This window comes from Amblyomma mixtum, chromosome 8, assembly GCF_055824585.1.
Source record: "Amblyomma mixtum isolate Tamu chromosome 8, ASM5582458v1, whole genome shotgun sequence".
Classification (NCBI taxonomy): Eukaryota; Metazoa; Arthropoda; class Arachnida; order Ixodida; family Ixodidae; genus Amblyomma; species Amblyomma mixtum.
The window spans coordinates 53,112,271-53,128,291 of NC_143019.1; the positions used below are offsets into that span (position 1 = coordinate 53,112,271).

At 48.6% G+C, this 16,021-nt stretch overlaps 1 protein-coding gene across 7 annotated transcripts in view; it reads right to left on the minus strand.

The window, feature by feature from the left end:
• The window catches only part of LOC149332447 (uncharacterized), an 82,518-nt gene that overhangs the window by 13,892 nt on the left and 52,605 nt on the right, over nucleotides 1-16,021 (minus strand). For 4 of the 7 annotated variants that reach the window (XM_089558046.1, XM_089558047.1, XM_089558045.1 and 1 more), the window contains 3 exons: nucleotides 8,102-8,399; nucleotides 4,562-4,733; nucleotides 1,974-2,148 (listed from right to left, as the gene is read on the minus strand). Coding sequence is in view for 1 of the 7 variants with exons in the window: in XM_089558056.1 (XP_089414182.1) it covers nucleotides 4,644-4,733; nucleotides 8,102-8,399; nucleotides 12,612-12,643 (420 nt within the window). In the remaining 6 variants the exon portion in view is untranslated. Of the gene's footprint in view, nucleotides 1-537; nucleotides 974-1,973; nucleotides 2,149-4,561; nucleotides 4,734-8,101; nucleotides 8,400-12,611; nucleotides 12,743-16,021 lie in introns of those variants that run through there. The other 3 variants (XM_089558056.1, XM_089558050.1, XM_089558049.1) reach the window with 3 other exon arrangements.

Genomic DNA, 16,021 nt, shown 5'->3' on the forward strand with positions numbered 1-16,021 from the left:
CACACGGCCGTTGGCACACAGGAGGCAGCTATGGGCCAATTTGGTTTAGCTAGCCATGACTAATTTGGTCATGCTAACTAGTCATTATTGGTCAATGACGAACTAGTCATCACTGGTTAATGACTGGCTAGTCATGACTAACCAGTCATGACAAACCAGTCATGCCTAGGCATGACTAACCAGTCATTAACCAGTCATAACTAGTCATCACTGGTTAATGACTAACTAGTAATGATTCACTGATTGATTAAAAACATCTTTATTTGTTCAGTATTCTCAGTAATGACTAATCAGTCATTAGTCACGGTTACCCATTATTAATGACTAATAACTAACCAGTCATGATTAGTAATGACTAATTAATGGCTAACTAGACATGACTAACCAATCATAACTAGTCATGAGTGATTAATGACTAACTAATGACAAGCCAGTCATGACTGGTTATTCATCACTAGTTAGTCATTAACCAATCATGACTAACTAGTCATGAGTGATTAATGACTAGTTCAAATGCCAAATGAGTAAATGGCTTCAAATGCCAAAGACCTTTTTTAAGCAGTGAGGGCGAAACGCGGACACATCTGCCGATATGGCTGCCGACACGGCTGCTAAAGACAGTTAAAGGCTGTCGTCTTAAAACTCCGCAACTTACACTACCGGAACCGCGATACGCCGTCGGCTCTTTCGGAAGCAGCCCTTATCTTCGGCACTGACAACAGTAAAAGCTGCCATATGGCATAGTAGGGATGAGCTTGATGCATACTCACTCGTCTTGACCTCCGGCAAAAAGAGACCGGAGGCAAAGCTCTGCCAGATGCTTTCTTCTGTCAGTAATGCCAGCCCATAAGCACTGCAGGATCGACGACTACATTACGTTCATATCCTTCGCTGTGTGCAGGTGATCTTGAAGTATTACTCTCCGCATCTCCTGAGCGGTCAGAGTATTGAAATCGTCGTCGTTATTTGATACCTGGGCAAAAGAAAAAAAAAACTGGCTTCTTCATCTAAACGGCACAATTATGTCGAAAGAGAAAGCCGTCAGCTACATGAGGCGTCTACTGTCTGGCGGATGAGGTGAAGGAGTGAATAATTCGTGGAAGGCATTGCCGCCTGCGATCGACTCTGCCTCCTCTGCAACAAAAATGGCGGCTTGGTACAAAGCAGGATTCGTGTGGCACGAACACGAATTCGCTGGTTTTTAGGGAAAAGTCCTAAGCAAAAAGGAACCGGTTTCGCTGCAGAAATACAGAAAACATCGGTCCAGAAGTTTTCATGCACTGACGAAATGGAATCCCCGGGAAGTCAAGCGTCCCTTCATGTAAGCGTTCTCAGTGGGCATGTTTCTCAGGGGGTATGATCACTGCCAGAAAGGTGGGATTCCGTTTTGCCACACAAAATGTTTTCATAACTCGATCATTTATATCTAGAACTTGTGCCAGCTGAAATCACCTTCCCCATGACATCGTTTTTATAAGAGATACTAAATAATGCATTTCATAAACACATTTTTTTTTCCTGAATGTGCATATGATTTTCAGTCTAAATTCTGCTCTTACTGTATGAACAAATTGTTTTAATGCATCCCCGCTACAGATATAAAGATCATTTTCTTCCTTTGTGTTTTTCGCCTATTTCTGTGTACTTGTACTTTCCTCTCTTTTTGGTTGTTATTTATATTGTATTTTAGTGTATCCCCACTATTCTCTGTAATGCCCTCAGGCCCTGAGGGTACAAAAATGAATTGCTGGTGAGTTTGTAGCAAGCGACGTCACTAGAAATAGTATTAGTAATGTTGGTTGAAGAGCTAATCCTTCGCAGGAGGCTTGCTCACGAGACCACTTCAGGTGCAGTCCCTGAAGCTTCTATGCGCAGATTTCGTCGATTACGATTGTCCTCCTGCCGCACTATACGCCCGCTGCCGTCTGCCAGGGCCCATCCGGTCCCTCTGCCCTGTCCGATGAGGTTCTTACCTGATCTAGTCCTCAAGTACCTAGCTGCATCTTCAGCGACAGCACTGTCGCCTTCTTAACGGCGAGGTGGTGGTAGGCGCCGATGCATGCGTCGCCAGAAAGGTTCTCCTTGAGCACCTTTCCGTACAGCTTCCTCCTTGAGCACCTTTCCGCACAGCTTGCCAAGGTTGTCAATCTGCGTCATCAGAAGAAAGCGAGGCACAATGAAATCAACGCAGTTCAGGAGCTCCCTGCACGATGCGAAACGTGTGCTAAAAATCAACTTTACTCCCTTATTAGAAATCTACTCCACCTTGGGGGATTCCCCTAAACATTTGACCACCACAGTTCCCACTTAGAGTTATTGATTAATTCGCTCTCGCCCTACCATAAGCTTGCCGTCCCAGTTAGCTCAATTGGTAGAGCGACTGCTCCGGTGTAGCGGTGGTCCCGGGTTCGAACCCCGGACCACGACGAATTTTTCTTCAACTACGAAGTTTCTGGTAAAGTTTTATATAGCTTTCATTTGTAGCCGTATGGCTGCGCTCGGGTGGATGTCGATGAGTAATTACTCCCTTATTACAAACCTACTCCACCTTGGGGGATTCCACTAAACATTTGACCAAGAAAAAAAAACCCACTCCAAGAATGGCTAAGGAGTCGTGATCACCTTTTGGCTCAATCTGGTAAGGAGTACTTGCTGCTGCTCATTAAAATTAAGAGTCTTCAGGGCTGTGACTTGTACTGTTGCATTAAAGTAAGCTTCTCTGCATCCCAGCTCAGAACGAGCGATTTCAGAGGGCAACATGACTTATCCACTAGGAATGGTACGAAAACTTCGCTGTATTCGCATTAAGACACCGTGCACACCGCAGGCCTGTGTGCCTGCGTGCAATGCCGGAGTGAAGTATTCAGCCGTCGATGTCGAAGTTGTTGTAGTCGGCACCGCGCGTCGGAAGAAACTTATCATGCCAACCGTCTGCCGCACAATGATCCGGATGCTGGCATACGACTCAGCGCTTCGGGCAGCTTAAACGTACTAGTCAAATTAGAATACCTTGCAGCAGGAATTTCAACTGGTGACATAATCGGGGGAGGTCTACGGGTGGCCACCAAGATTTAAGAGACAGTTACTGCGTCATTTCCTTTTCTCAAATCCAATTTTCATTTCCTTGGTTAGGGCACCCCTTTCTCTCTTCTTTCACTCCCACCTTAGATGCCGCCCTCTTAGCATAAAGCCCACGACCGGTGACCCTTCTGGTCACATGGGCATCCCCGGCAATGAGCTGGCTCAGCAGCTTGCCTGCGAAACTATACAGGGGGCGCCGGGGATCCCATGGACGAGCCCACCGACGGAGCATGCGGTCAGGGCTTACAAACGCACTGTCGACGAATACTACGCGCAGCAAAAATTGGATTTAGCTGATTTACCACCTCCACACCCATCCTTATCGATCCGTGAAGCTCGCATTCTTCGCCGAATACAGTCTAATCTCCTGAGTACACCAGCCAAACTTTATCTATACCGGTACACTTCCACACCTCAGTGCCCAAACTGTCCACACACATATGCAGACATATAACACTGCCTTACACAGTGCCACGCAGCCTTCCAGTCCCCCGCCTATCCTTTCCCCCCACCTCCACCGTGGCCCATCTGGCTTGCTTCCCTGGATCTGAGGCTGCAACGTGCCCTGGTCGCCTTGGCCCAGGACGTACTGAAAGCCTAATAGAAAGGATGTTCCAATAAAAATGTCACACCTTCCCGCCTTTCCTTATGGCACGGTTCTTGAGTTGCATAAACTATAGCCCTGTTATCCCGACGTCTTTTAACACCGCGTTTAGTAGGAACTAGAGACAGTGTCAGCGTTGCTGTCACTGTCGTGTCCGTCTGCTGCCGTTTCCCACTCTCATTGGCGTAAGCAACCGAATCACAAGTTACAGGCCCAGTTTTTATGCGAAGCATGCTACTTTAGCTACCACTTCAGCCCTTCACCGTGGTTGTGCGCCTCCAAATCACGTGATACATGACGTCACACCACGTGACAGTGACACGATGACGTCATGACAGTAGAGAAACGGGGGCCCACCTGGCGCCGTCGCTGTGGTTGTGCGCCTCCAAATCACGTGATACATGACGTCACACCACGTGACACGATGACGTCACGACAGTGGAGAAACGGGGGCCCACCTCGCGCCGTCGCTGTGGTTGTGCGCCTCCAAATCACGTGATACATGACGTCACACCACGTGACACTATGACGTCACGACAGTGGAGAAACGGGGGCCCACCTCGCGCCGTCGCTGTGGTTGTGCGCCGCCAAATCACGTGATACATGACGTCACACCACGTGACACGATGACGTCACGACAGTGGAGAAACGGGGGCCCACCTCGCGCCGTCGCTGTGGTTGTGCGCCTCCAAATTACGCGACACGATGATGCTTCGCATTCTCCAGGCTTAACCAAGTTAAGCCTCAGACATTTTTTTTTCCCCGGGTCTCTCCTCAGACCCTTTACTTGCTGACCAGCAACTAGACCCGTGTAAGCAGCCGCGCGCTGTCGGCGCCGGGCTGGACTCAGTGTTGCTTAAACTGTCGCCAACTCACCTTACATTTTTCCGACAACTCCAACGCCTCATAAACGCCATAGCCCCCGATACGATGATGAAGGGGTGCGTCGGAGGCGTGTTCAATGAGCAGGTGCCCCCAAATCGCTTAGCCGCACCTGGGCTATCGCTGCACTTCGAGAGCAGCTTCCAGCACTAGGAGAACCTGCAGCCTGTGAGGAAGCGAGAGACAAACGGTAGGTTTTAGGACGCCTCGCCGTAAATAGAAGCAAATTAGATCTGCTTGTCTGCTTTGACACAACATACAATTCTCGATAAAAGAAAGTAAAGAATACCGCGTATACATACATATGCATACACATATTCTTTATTTCTCTCTAAAAGAGAGAAAGGCCCCTAAGCAAAAAGCTACTTCAGAGTAGCTTGACTAGGCCCGGGGCCCATTACAAGGCAGCAGGGCGTACAGAATTCAGACATAATAAAGCACAGGGTCAATTTGAATAAACACTGCAATTTCTAACACAAGAGAGACGAAACAGGTAAAGTTTTTTTTTATCAATTAAATCAAATTGAACATGACACAATATGACAGGCAAGAAGAACAATAAATGAAATCATAATCAGACATCTAGACCACAACGCTACTAAATAGTTCTAAGCGACAGGCATAAGTACAAAATAAGATGTTCACTATGAGGTAATAGAGATAGGGAGGCAAAATTTTCCGTTTATGAGAAGACACAGTGAGGATGTATAAGCATGTACACAAACAATAGTTAAGTGAAAAAACTCTCATCCTCCATACGACTGACAAAATTTCTCATAAAAACATTTCTTTTACAGCCGGCATTCCCACACCATCATTCATTTGAATTAAGTGTGCTAGGAACTAGGAATTGCATTTGCATCATTTGCCTCCTATACTTTGTGCGAGCCTGCGGTACCGGCCATTTGTTTCTTTGACGTGTATATCTGGGTGGGTCTCTTTTTTGTAAGGATGCAAGTTTCAGGAGGAATTTACTGCGGTGGGAGGTCGTGGATTTCATAAGAAGCAGGACTTTGTACTCTAACATTTTGCTTACTGGTAGAATACTGTGTAGGATAAATAAAGGTGGTGTATGTGTCATATAATCGGTGGAGGAAATGACACGGACGACCTTTTTCTGCAAGATAAGAATGAGGTTAACATGTGTGCGGGCTGCGGTCCCCCAGACTAAGTGGCAGTAGTTAATTTGAGAGTGAAATAATGCATGGTGTATCACTTTCTTAATTGCTACAGGTAGTACACATCGAACTTCATGCATTTTTCCGGCTGTGCTGCAGAAGTCCCCGACGAAAAGAATGCTACCACGTGTTAATATGGATGCGCCCACAAGCAGCTCTTCAGTTTACAAGCTATAGTCGTTGCTTCGCCGACGAAGGCTAACAAAAGGCTACGCTAACCACACATTGTACGTTATTCCTCCTCCAAGACCCATCACGACTGCCACAAAATTCGCTAATTGGATCCGAATTATGAGACTCGGATTTTGCTAGCTGACGTACGAGTACGTCTTACAACGTACTAGCCGACGTACAACGTACGAAGGAATTGACAGCAATAGACGAACGGCACGAACAAAACGAACCTCCGTGAATCGAGCCTATATTCTCAGAAAGTTAACTGTCGAGAAAACAATTTTAATGCGTCAAAGCTTAAGCACAGCATTGGTCCAAATTCATCATGCCAAACGGTTTGTTTTTCAGTCGTGTATCAGGCACCCTATGGCACCTCTGAATATCCCAAACGATAAAAAGAATTCACCCTCAAATATAAGAGATTTTGGCCTTTTAACTGCACCGCAAGTCTTTAGGTGCCCGCCTCAAATAAAAAACGTTTGGCTTAGACTATATACCAACGCTGTACACTTCTCATTTGTCGCATTCACGTCTCTTCGAAGGACTTTTAATTCGTCTCAGAGCTCTATCAAGGTAAAAACAATTAATGAAGGGGAGGAAGAGTAGCAGAGACAAAGGCAGCAACGGCGAAAGAGTGTTACAATTCTTGTTGGAAGAACGAAGCAGAGACGCAACTGCACGTCAAAGCCACTCACAACCAATTGCGCGCTTTATTGCTTTCGTCAGTAATCAGGGCAGCCCCCAGGCTGTTCACTGACGCACACCCGTAAGTTTCTCTTCTGAATGTAGAGGGTGCAATAGGAAGCTTTAACTGAAACTGAAATGGCGCAGTATCTGTCTCACATATCTCGGTGGACACCTGAACCACTCCCTAAGGGAAGGGAGGAAGGTGGGAGTGAAAGAGAGAAAAAAAGGCGCCATAGTGGAGGGCTCCGAATAATTTCGACCACCTGTCGAACTTTAACCTGCACTGACATCGCACAGCACCCAGGCGCCTTTTGCGTTCCGCTTCCATCGAAACACGGCCGCCGCGGTCGGGTTCGAACCTGGGTTGTCCGGCTCGGTATACGAGCGCCTCAACCGCTGAGCCACTGCGCCGGGTCAAACACGAAGTGTGGTCTGCAATTTATGCGTGCTAAAAGCAATAAGGCCTGCCCTACTCTGCATAAACAGACAGAGAGACAAAGCTAAAGGAGTTGTTAGTGCCATAAGCGTGCACAGGCCTGTCCATAAGGGGGAGGGAGCACAAGTTAATGGTACCACCCATTCACGTCTTCTGGGCAGCAAAGAACAATGTAACAATGTGGTACAAAACTGCGCACCCCTTCATGTCTATCAAGGAGACCTCTGCCCACCCTCCCCCAGCCACCCCCCCCCCCCACCCCCTTGATCTGTGTACGTCTATACTGTGCCACAAAACCAGAGTGTGCCCAAGTTGACCTCGGCCGATTGAGAATACCTCTAGGAGATAAAAAAACTCAGGGGGCACTATGGCTCTCAAGTGCTGCTAGGCGAAAGCCTTTCCTTGCGCATTGGTTTGCATTGACTTTCTTTTGTGTTTTTTTTTATTTTTTTAATTTGTTTTTATTTTAACTTCACGTCAGGGAATGGAGGAAGATGAGACTGAACGAAGACGCCGTATGCACAGACGCGCCTTTCCTCAGTGCAAACCATCGAGCTGGCATGGCGGAGTGGTTAGCCTGCTCGTCTCGCACTGCAGAGAACCTGGCTAGATTTCATAACTCGACCACTTTCCTACCTGGTTTTATTTATTTCACTTGGAGCATCACTATACCATCCCTTTAATTGGTCGCATGGTTACTAGCCAAAGTAAAATTGGCCCTGTTTGAACTTCGCGCATTGTGACGTCACGACCATTTCGACCAATTGAAAAGCGGGACATTTCTGTCGACAACTCCTGCTCACAATGATGAGGCATTAAAGGTTTCCGTCTTAATATCAAGACCCTGACCCAAACCTCTCGGTAAGTTCGTCCCAGACGAAGTCAAAACTTCCGGAGCCCTCCACTACGGCGCCCCTCACAGCCCGAGTCACCTTGGGACGCTAAACCCCATTAATCAGAACTATTAGTGCAGCGTTCTCGCGCCGCTTCCGTGAATGTCTTGACAGAGACCATTGCATGCTTCAAGAGCACGAGGAACATCGGCCGTGCGGCCCATACCTGTGGCCCCGTTCCCAGTTCTGGCAGCTCCGTCGTCGTGTGACGGCCCTGGCAGCGAATGCCCGCTGAGCTGCACGCCTCATCTCGCGTAGCTCGGACATCTCGCTGAAGCCGAGCAGTTAGTTGAAAACCGGGACGCCTTGGTGGGTAGGCAACGCGCTTGCCGCCGCTGGCACGCTCGGAGAGATCCGAATGGGAGCACCTGCTCATGGTGCTGCGGCAGGAAGGGCTCACCTCGGCTGTCACTGCGTTCCGGTCTCTCACCGCGCCGTCGGCAGGTACGGCCATCGCTGTGGACCTGTGGTCAAAGTACCCGAGTTAGAGAGCGATTGAGCTGCTTCTGAAGTTTATGGTTTATTGGTTTATTGGTTTATTGGGGTTTAACGTCCCAAAGCAACTCAGGCTATGAGGGACGCCGTAGTGAAGGGCTCCGGAAATTTCGACCACCTGGGCTTCTTTAACGTGCACTGACATCGCACAGTACACAGGCCTCTAGAATTTCGCCTCCATCTTCTGAAGCTTTGGCCGCGGCTGCTGCCGGTCTGCACGCTCGGTTTGCGCACGCCGTTGCTGCTGCTGCGGCGGTGTCGCATGCCACATTCGGCCCAAAAGACGCGGGTTCGATCCCGGCCGCGGCGGCCGAATTTGGATGGAGGCGAAATTCTAGAGGCCCGTGTTCTGTACGATGTCAGTGCACGTTAAAGAACCCCAGGTGGTCGAAATTTCCGCAGCCCTTCACTACGCCGTCTCTCATATTAGCCTGAGTCGCTATGGGACGTTAAACCCCATAAACCAAACCAAGCCACATTCGGAACGCCGCGTGCATTGTTATTGTTGTTGTTGCCTTGGTGGCATGGCACATACCCACCAGGGGGGATTGGCCAGGGTACAGCGAGGAGAGCCCAAAGAAGGTAAATTGGTGCCAAGCTGAAGGATTAACTCTTGTTGCCAAGCTAATGATTTAACTTTGGTAAGAGTTCCGAGGAATTAAAGATGGAATTATAGATTTAAAAAATAATGAAAAAAATGGTTTGGTTTGCTTTATTCGAGTTTAACGTCCCAAAGAAACTAAGGCTATGAGGGACGCCGTAGTGAAGGCTCCGGAAATTTCGACCACCTGGGGTTCTTTAACATGCACTGACATCGCATAGTACACGGGTAGATTGGGAGCAAATGAATGGATTGGACCGCGTGCATTACCCGCCCTCCTGCAACGCGACCAGCTTCGTGTTCGTTCGTTAGTGTTAACGGCCGATGCACGTGATGGCCACATTGTGGGCATACGGGAATACCGAAGCTGCGAAGGTGAATGCTGTTTTATGGGGGTTTTAACAGTCCAAAGCGACCCAGGCCACGATGGACGCCGCAGTGAAGGGTTCCGGAAATTTCGACCACCTGCGGTTCTTTAACGTGCACTGACATAGCACAGTACATGGGCCTCTCAAAAAAAATGAAAAAATTGTTCTGAAAGGAAAGGAAATGATGCAGTAACTGCCTCACATATCTCGGTGGACACCCGAAACGCGCCGTAAGAGAAGGTATAGAGGAGGGAGTAAAAATTCAGGGGGCACTTTGGCTCTCTAAAGGGCTGCAAGGCGAAAGCGTTTTCTGGCCCCTGTTTGTTTTTATCTACTTTTTTATTTTTCATATTGTTTTTATTTATTTTTTTTGTTCCTTTTCTTAATTTTATTTTTATTTTCACATCTTATTTTTATTGTTTTATTTTTATTTTTTATTATTATTTTTATTTTCCTTTTCTCCAGTTTACTCATTTTATTTTATTTATGAAGCCCATGCATTCACTAGATGCGCCTTTATTCATGCTGGAACCTTGAGCCTTTTATGCAGTGACGCTGAATCTGCCGACGCGTCTGTCGACACGGCTGCCGACGCGTCTGTCCACACTCCTGCCGACGCGTCTGTCGACACGGCTGCCGACGCGTCTGCTAACGACAGTATGAGGCATTAAAAGCTTTCGCCTTAAAAACCTGACATCGCACAGCACAAAGGCGCCTTGCGCTTTTTGCGTTACACCGCCATCGAAACGCTACCGTAGCGGTCGGGTTCGAGCCCGGGTACTTCGACCCAGTAGAACAACACCTTGTAACCACTGAGCCACCGCGGAAGGTCGCTGGAATAAATTCGACCGTCGCGGCCGGGATCGAACCCGCGTCTGTCATTCTTATCACGCTCCTAAAATTCCTTCAAGACTTATCTGGACTCCAAATCGTGACAGCAGCAATCGACTACATTGTGGACAGCCTCATGCACAATGCATGAAACCAATTGCGTCCGAAAAGCGTTGGCCTAGTGAAGTAAATAAAAGCAGTAGGTCTTCCTCGCGGCCTCGGTACTGCACTTGCTACGTTTGCTTTTCCTTTCACTGACTCGTCACTCGAAAAGCTTCTCAAGAGAACGCTTCATGGTTCGGGACTCGCGTCCAAAAACACAGCCTGAAACTTGCGAACGAAATTACTGAATCGCTTGCTCCTGTGAATCTCCATCGTTGTCGGCTTTCCGAAGAGGCCCACGGTGATCAGGAACGCCGTAAATTCTAGTGACCCGTGTACGGTGCGATGTCAGTGCACGTTAAAGAACCCCAGGTGGTCTAAATTACTGGAGCCCTTCACTACGGCGTCCCTCATAGCCGGAGTCGCTCTAGAAAGTTATACCCCCATAAACACACCATATCTCGGTTTTGAGAAAAGAGAAGGGGCATAGCTAGTTTGTCGGCGCACGCCTCAAGCGCGTCGCGAACGCCGACTAAAACACTGAGTTACCAAGCTTTCAGTCGGCGTTTGTGGTGCGCTTGAGGTGTCCACCGACAAAGTGAACTAGCTATACGCATTTCCTTATCGCTAAACCCATTCTAATAGCCGCGGTGTAAAACATCTCGGTTTTGAGAAATAGACTATAGTTCACTTTATCGGTGAACGCCTCAAGCGCACCACGAAAGCCGCCTAAAACACTGTTACCGCCGAGAGATACGGGTTCGATCACGGCCGTGGCGGTCGTATTTCAATGGAGGCGAAATTCTAGAGGCCCGCGTACTCTGTGATGTCAGTGCTCGTAAAGAGAACCAGGTGGTCGAAATTTCCGGAGCCCTTCACTCATAGCGGACTCGCTTTAGGACGTTAAACGCCCCTAAACAATAAACCTCACGGTTTTGATAAAAGGTTGGTTGGTTTATGGGGTTTAACGTCCCAAAGCGACTGAGGCTATGAGAGACGCCGTAGTGGAGGGCTCCGGAAATTTCGACCACCTGGGGTTCTTTAACGTGCACTGACATCGCACAGTACACGGGCCTCGAATTTCTCCTCCAAAGAAATTCAACCACCGCGGCCGGGATCGAACCCGCGTCTTTCGGGACAGCAGCCGAGCACCATAGCCACTGAGCCACCGCGGCGGTTCCCTTTTGATAAAAGGGAAGGGACATAGCTAGTTTGTCGGTGGACGCCTCAAGCGCGTCGCGAACGCCGACTAAAACGCTGGGTTACCAAGCTTGCAGTCGGAGTTCGCGGTGCACTTAAGGTGTCTACCGTAAGAACTAGCTATGCGCCTTTCCTTTTCGCAAAACCCAGTGTAACAGTCACGGTGTAAAACAGAAATAGACTAGTTCCCTTTGTCGGTGAACGCCTCAAGCGCACCACGAACGCCGTCTTAAACACCGTTACCCCCGAAAGACGCGGGTTCGATCACGGCCGCGGCGGTCGTATTTCGATGGAGGCGAAATTCTGGAGGCCCGTGTACTTTGCGATGTCAGTGCACGTTAAAGAACCCCAGGTGGTCGAAATTTCTGGAGCCCTTCACTACGGCGTCCCTCATAGCCAGAGTCACTTTGGGACGTTAAACCCCATAAACAATAAACCATCTCTCGGTTTCGATAAAAGGGAAGGCGCATAGCTATTTTGCCGGTGGACGCCTCAAGCGCGTCGCGAACGCCGACTAAAACGCTGGGTTACCAAGCTTTCAGTCGGCGTTCGTGGAGCGATTGAGGTGTCCACCGACAAAATGAACTAGCCTTTCCTTCACGGTGTAAAACACCTATCTCGGTTTTGGGAAAAGGAAATGCCCACAGCTAGTTCACTTTGTCCGTGAACGCCTCAAGCGCACCACGAACGCCGAGTAAAACACTGTTACCCCGAAAGACGCGGGTTCGATCCCGGCCGCAGCGGCTGAATTTCGATGGAGGCGAAATTCTAGAGGCCCGTGTACAGTGCGATGTCAGTGCACGTTAAAGAACCCCAGGTGGTCGAAATTTCCGGAGCCCTTCACTACAGTGTCCCTCATAGCCTGAGTCGTTTTGGGACGCCTAACCTCCATAAGCCATGAAACACTGTTACCAAACATTTAGTCAGCGTTCATGGTGCGCTTGACGTGGACCTAGCTATGCTCTTTTCCTTATTTCAAAACCGAGAGAGGTTTTAGAGTGCGCAGAACCGGCTTCGGACTGACATCGAAGAAATCCATGATTGCAGCTGCAAGTGCTACGCACCGAAAATTCTCTCACCTGTCCCACAAAGGCAGGCCGCCCTTCGCCATCTCCTTCGAAGGCCTCGATGCGTCCGAAAGTCGGTATTTCTCCGCCCTCGTCACCAACGCTTGTCGGAAGAACGAAACAGATACGCGGCTGCACGACAAGGCCGCTCGCAACCAACTGCGTTTTTATTGCTTCCAGCAAAGCCCTAGGTACCCTCCAGGCATTTCACTGGCACACACCCACAAGATTCTGCCTGTAGAGGGTGCTAGGAAGCTGCTAACGTAGCCCTGATGAAAGCATCCGTTTTATGGTGATGATGATGTCCTCAGGCTTAATGGCTAGGGTGCATAGCAGATACGTTTTTCATTGAAAGAGTCTGTTTCTTCTTTCACTCCCACCTTCCTGCCTTCCCTTACGGCGTAGTAAAGGTGTCCATTGAGATGCGTGAAAGATACTGCGCCATTTACTGTCCTCAAAAACTGCCCAACCCAACGAACACCGACGCCCTAACGGACGTACTTCGCACAAAGAGCATGTCCATCAATGCGAACCCGATGGACATTGAATGCAGAGGTGAAGGCTTTGTAAACAGCACGTGTCCGCTACTAGATGCGGAGCGGATTTTTTTTTTTTTTTTGAAGGAAGGAAGGAAATTACGCAGTAACTGTCTCACATCTCGATGGACACCCGAATCGCGCCGTAAGGGAAGGAATAAAGGAGGGAATGAAAGCAGAAAGGAAGAAAGAGGTGCCATAGTGGAGGTCACCGGAATAATTTCGACCACCTGTAAATCTTTAACGTGCACTCACATTCAAAAGTTTTGGTTTTGTGGGGTTCAACGTGCCAAAGCGACTCAGGCTTTGACGGACGCCGTACTGAAGGGCTCCCGAATGTTCCACCGCCAGCGGTTTTTCAACGTGCTCTGAAATCGCACAGTACACAGGCCTCTAGCATTTTGCCTCCATCGAAATACGACCACGCATGCGAAACGGTCTGAGAGATTTTGGCTGAAAAACAGATAGCTCACCGCGCTGCCAGGACTAACCAGCGTGCTAAGATATTCTGAGTGGAGGGTGGGGAGGTGTATGGACCGGTTGTGTTAGGGGTGGTTGTAGGGAGCCAAGGGTGGAGGAAGAAGGCTGCTGTGGAACATGTATACCACTATACCTTGGCCAATCCCTCCGCGTGGGTATGTGCCATTATAAAGAGGTAAAGAAGAAAGAAGCCCGCGGTTTCCGTGAGACAGGCGTCTGTGTAGGCCACCGCCGCAGAGTCCAAAGGTGGCTTGTGGTTGTATGCGTGTGCTTGGCGGCGACCTGCGTGTGTGTGGGCGGACATGTTGCGTGGAATGGGTGCGAGGCGGAGGTTAGGGGGGTAGATGTCTTTCTACCCACCTAACCTCCGCCTCGCACTCATTCCACGCAACATGTCCGCCCACACACACGGAGGTCGCCGCCAAGCACACGCATACAACCACAAGCCACCCTTGGACTCTGCGGTCCCGATACTCAGGTCAGGGTGTCGAACCGGAACCGAACCTGAACCCGAAACCGGAACCGAACCCGAATTTTTGCCCGGAACTGGAACCGAACCGAACCCAAATTTTTTTCGCCATCTTGGAGCTGAACCCGAACCGGAACGATTCAAAGGAACCGTTCCGAACCGGTTCGGGACTCAGTTCAGATGCAAATTTTGTGCAACACGGCATACTTTTTTCTTTTTTTTTCAGACCAAATGGCATATGCCAGCGCGTAGATTTACCCAGCAAAAGCTATCGGCGCTATGGAGTGCGAAAATGGCATCCAGTCGAAATGGCATCTAGTTGAACAACAAAACTGAAAGAAGTCTCGTGTCTAGGAAGAAAGATAATTGGCGTTTCCGCAATGTGCTTTTGGTAATTCTAAAGTATTTTACGCCAGATTGACGTGAAATGTTGGATTTCATAGTATCCCCATTTGGCATGCTTACGTACAGCTTTACTCGAATTGTTAGCACTGTTTTAACTCGTAAAGGACTGAATGAGAATGGTTTCCTTTTATTTGTGTCGAGTACCATAAATATGTGAAGCATAGGCGCAATGATCCAATCACGTTGTGCAACGTTTACTTTCTGAGACATTCCTCGACTCAGATAGCAGATAATGAATAAGACCCCTCACGATGTCTAAGTGGCTGTGGTGCTCGGCTGCTAATACCAAGGTCGCGGGTTCGATACCGGTGGCGAGGTCGCATTCCGATAGCGACGAAATGCAAAAATGCGTGTGTGCTGTGCAATGTAAGTGCACTCTGAGGAACCCCAGCTGTTCAACGCTGATCTCGAGTCCTTCACTACAGCGTTCCTGATAGACTCCGCCCCGCTTTGACGCGTTAAAAAACACATAATACTATTATTACAAAACAAAGAAATATGCATGTTTTCTTTTTTCAGAATCCGAACATTCTTTGTTGCACGCGACGGAAATAAGCAATGAAATGCGGGCATGTAGCAGCGGTGCGATACTTAGAAAAAAAATAGTGATTACACAAAGAGGCAATGCGGAAATACATTCTCTCCCTGAGATATGATAAACGCCTAGAAAAGTGCTACTGAAATGAAATGTTACTGTGATGAAGTGATTTTGTGTTATGTCGATGCATTGAAATTGTTCTGCTTATATATATATATAAAAAAACAAGTGCCAATCGCTAGCGGGCAGCTTCGTCATGCTGTTCTCGGACTGCTGTATCTTGAATTCGCTAACGGGCGGCTTATATCTGCCTCTCGCTGCCGCACATGACGGAAGCCAGCAGTCACCGAAACCAAGGAGCATAGGTGTTGTTCTTTTTTAAAAATAATTTGTGGTGTTCATCAATTGGTGCTTAAAGAATAATTACTTTTAACAATAATTGATTAAACAGAAAAAAAACACATGCCGCCAATAGAATCTGAACCCTGACCTCCAAATTTTGCTTTCGATGCTCTACCAACTGAGCTACGGCAACGATTTTTTTCTTTATTACATGGAAATAGTGCCGAAAAGGAAAATCAGAGTAAGCCCATGCCACAAAACACCAGGCTGTGTAATACGAGCCCACCATACCCCTGCACGTCCCCACCTTCGTAAACATCAGAAGTCTGAGAGGCACACCCATGCATCTAGTTAGGGGAGCCAGCAAGGCGGCCCTTCCAGGGCAACGTATACTCCCCTCACCAAAGCGCACTGCTCACGGAACAAAGATTTAGATGACCGCGGTGATTCGGCGGCGGTCCATCATACGGCTCTTGAGACTAAACAGTCACAGCAACATAAATAGATCACACGCCACAACACAGTTTTTCTCCACTAGCAAAAAACGGGTACTAATCCGTGTGATTTCAATGTCCTTCTCAAGCCGCCGCGGTGGCTCAGTGGTTATGGTGCTCGGCTGCTGACCCGAAAGACGCGGGTTTGATCTCGGCCG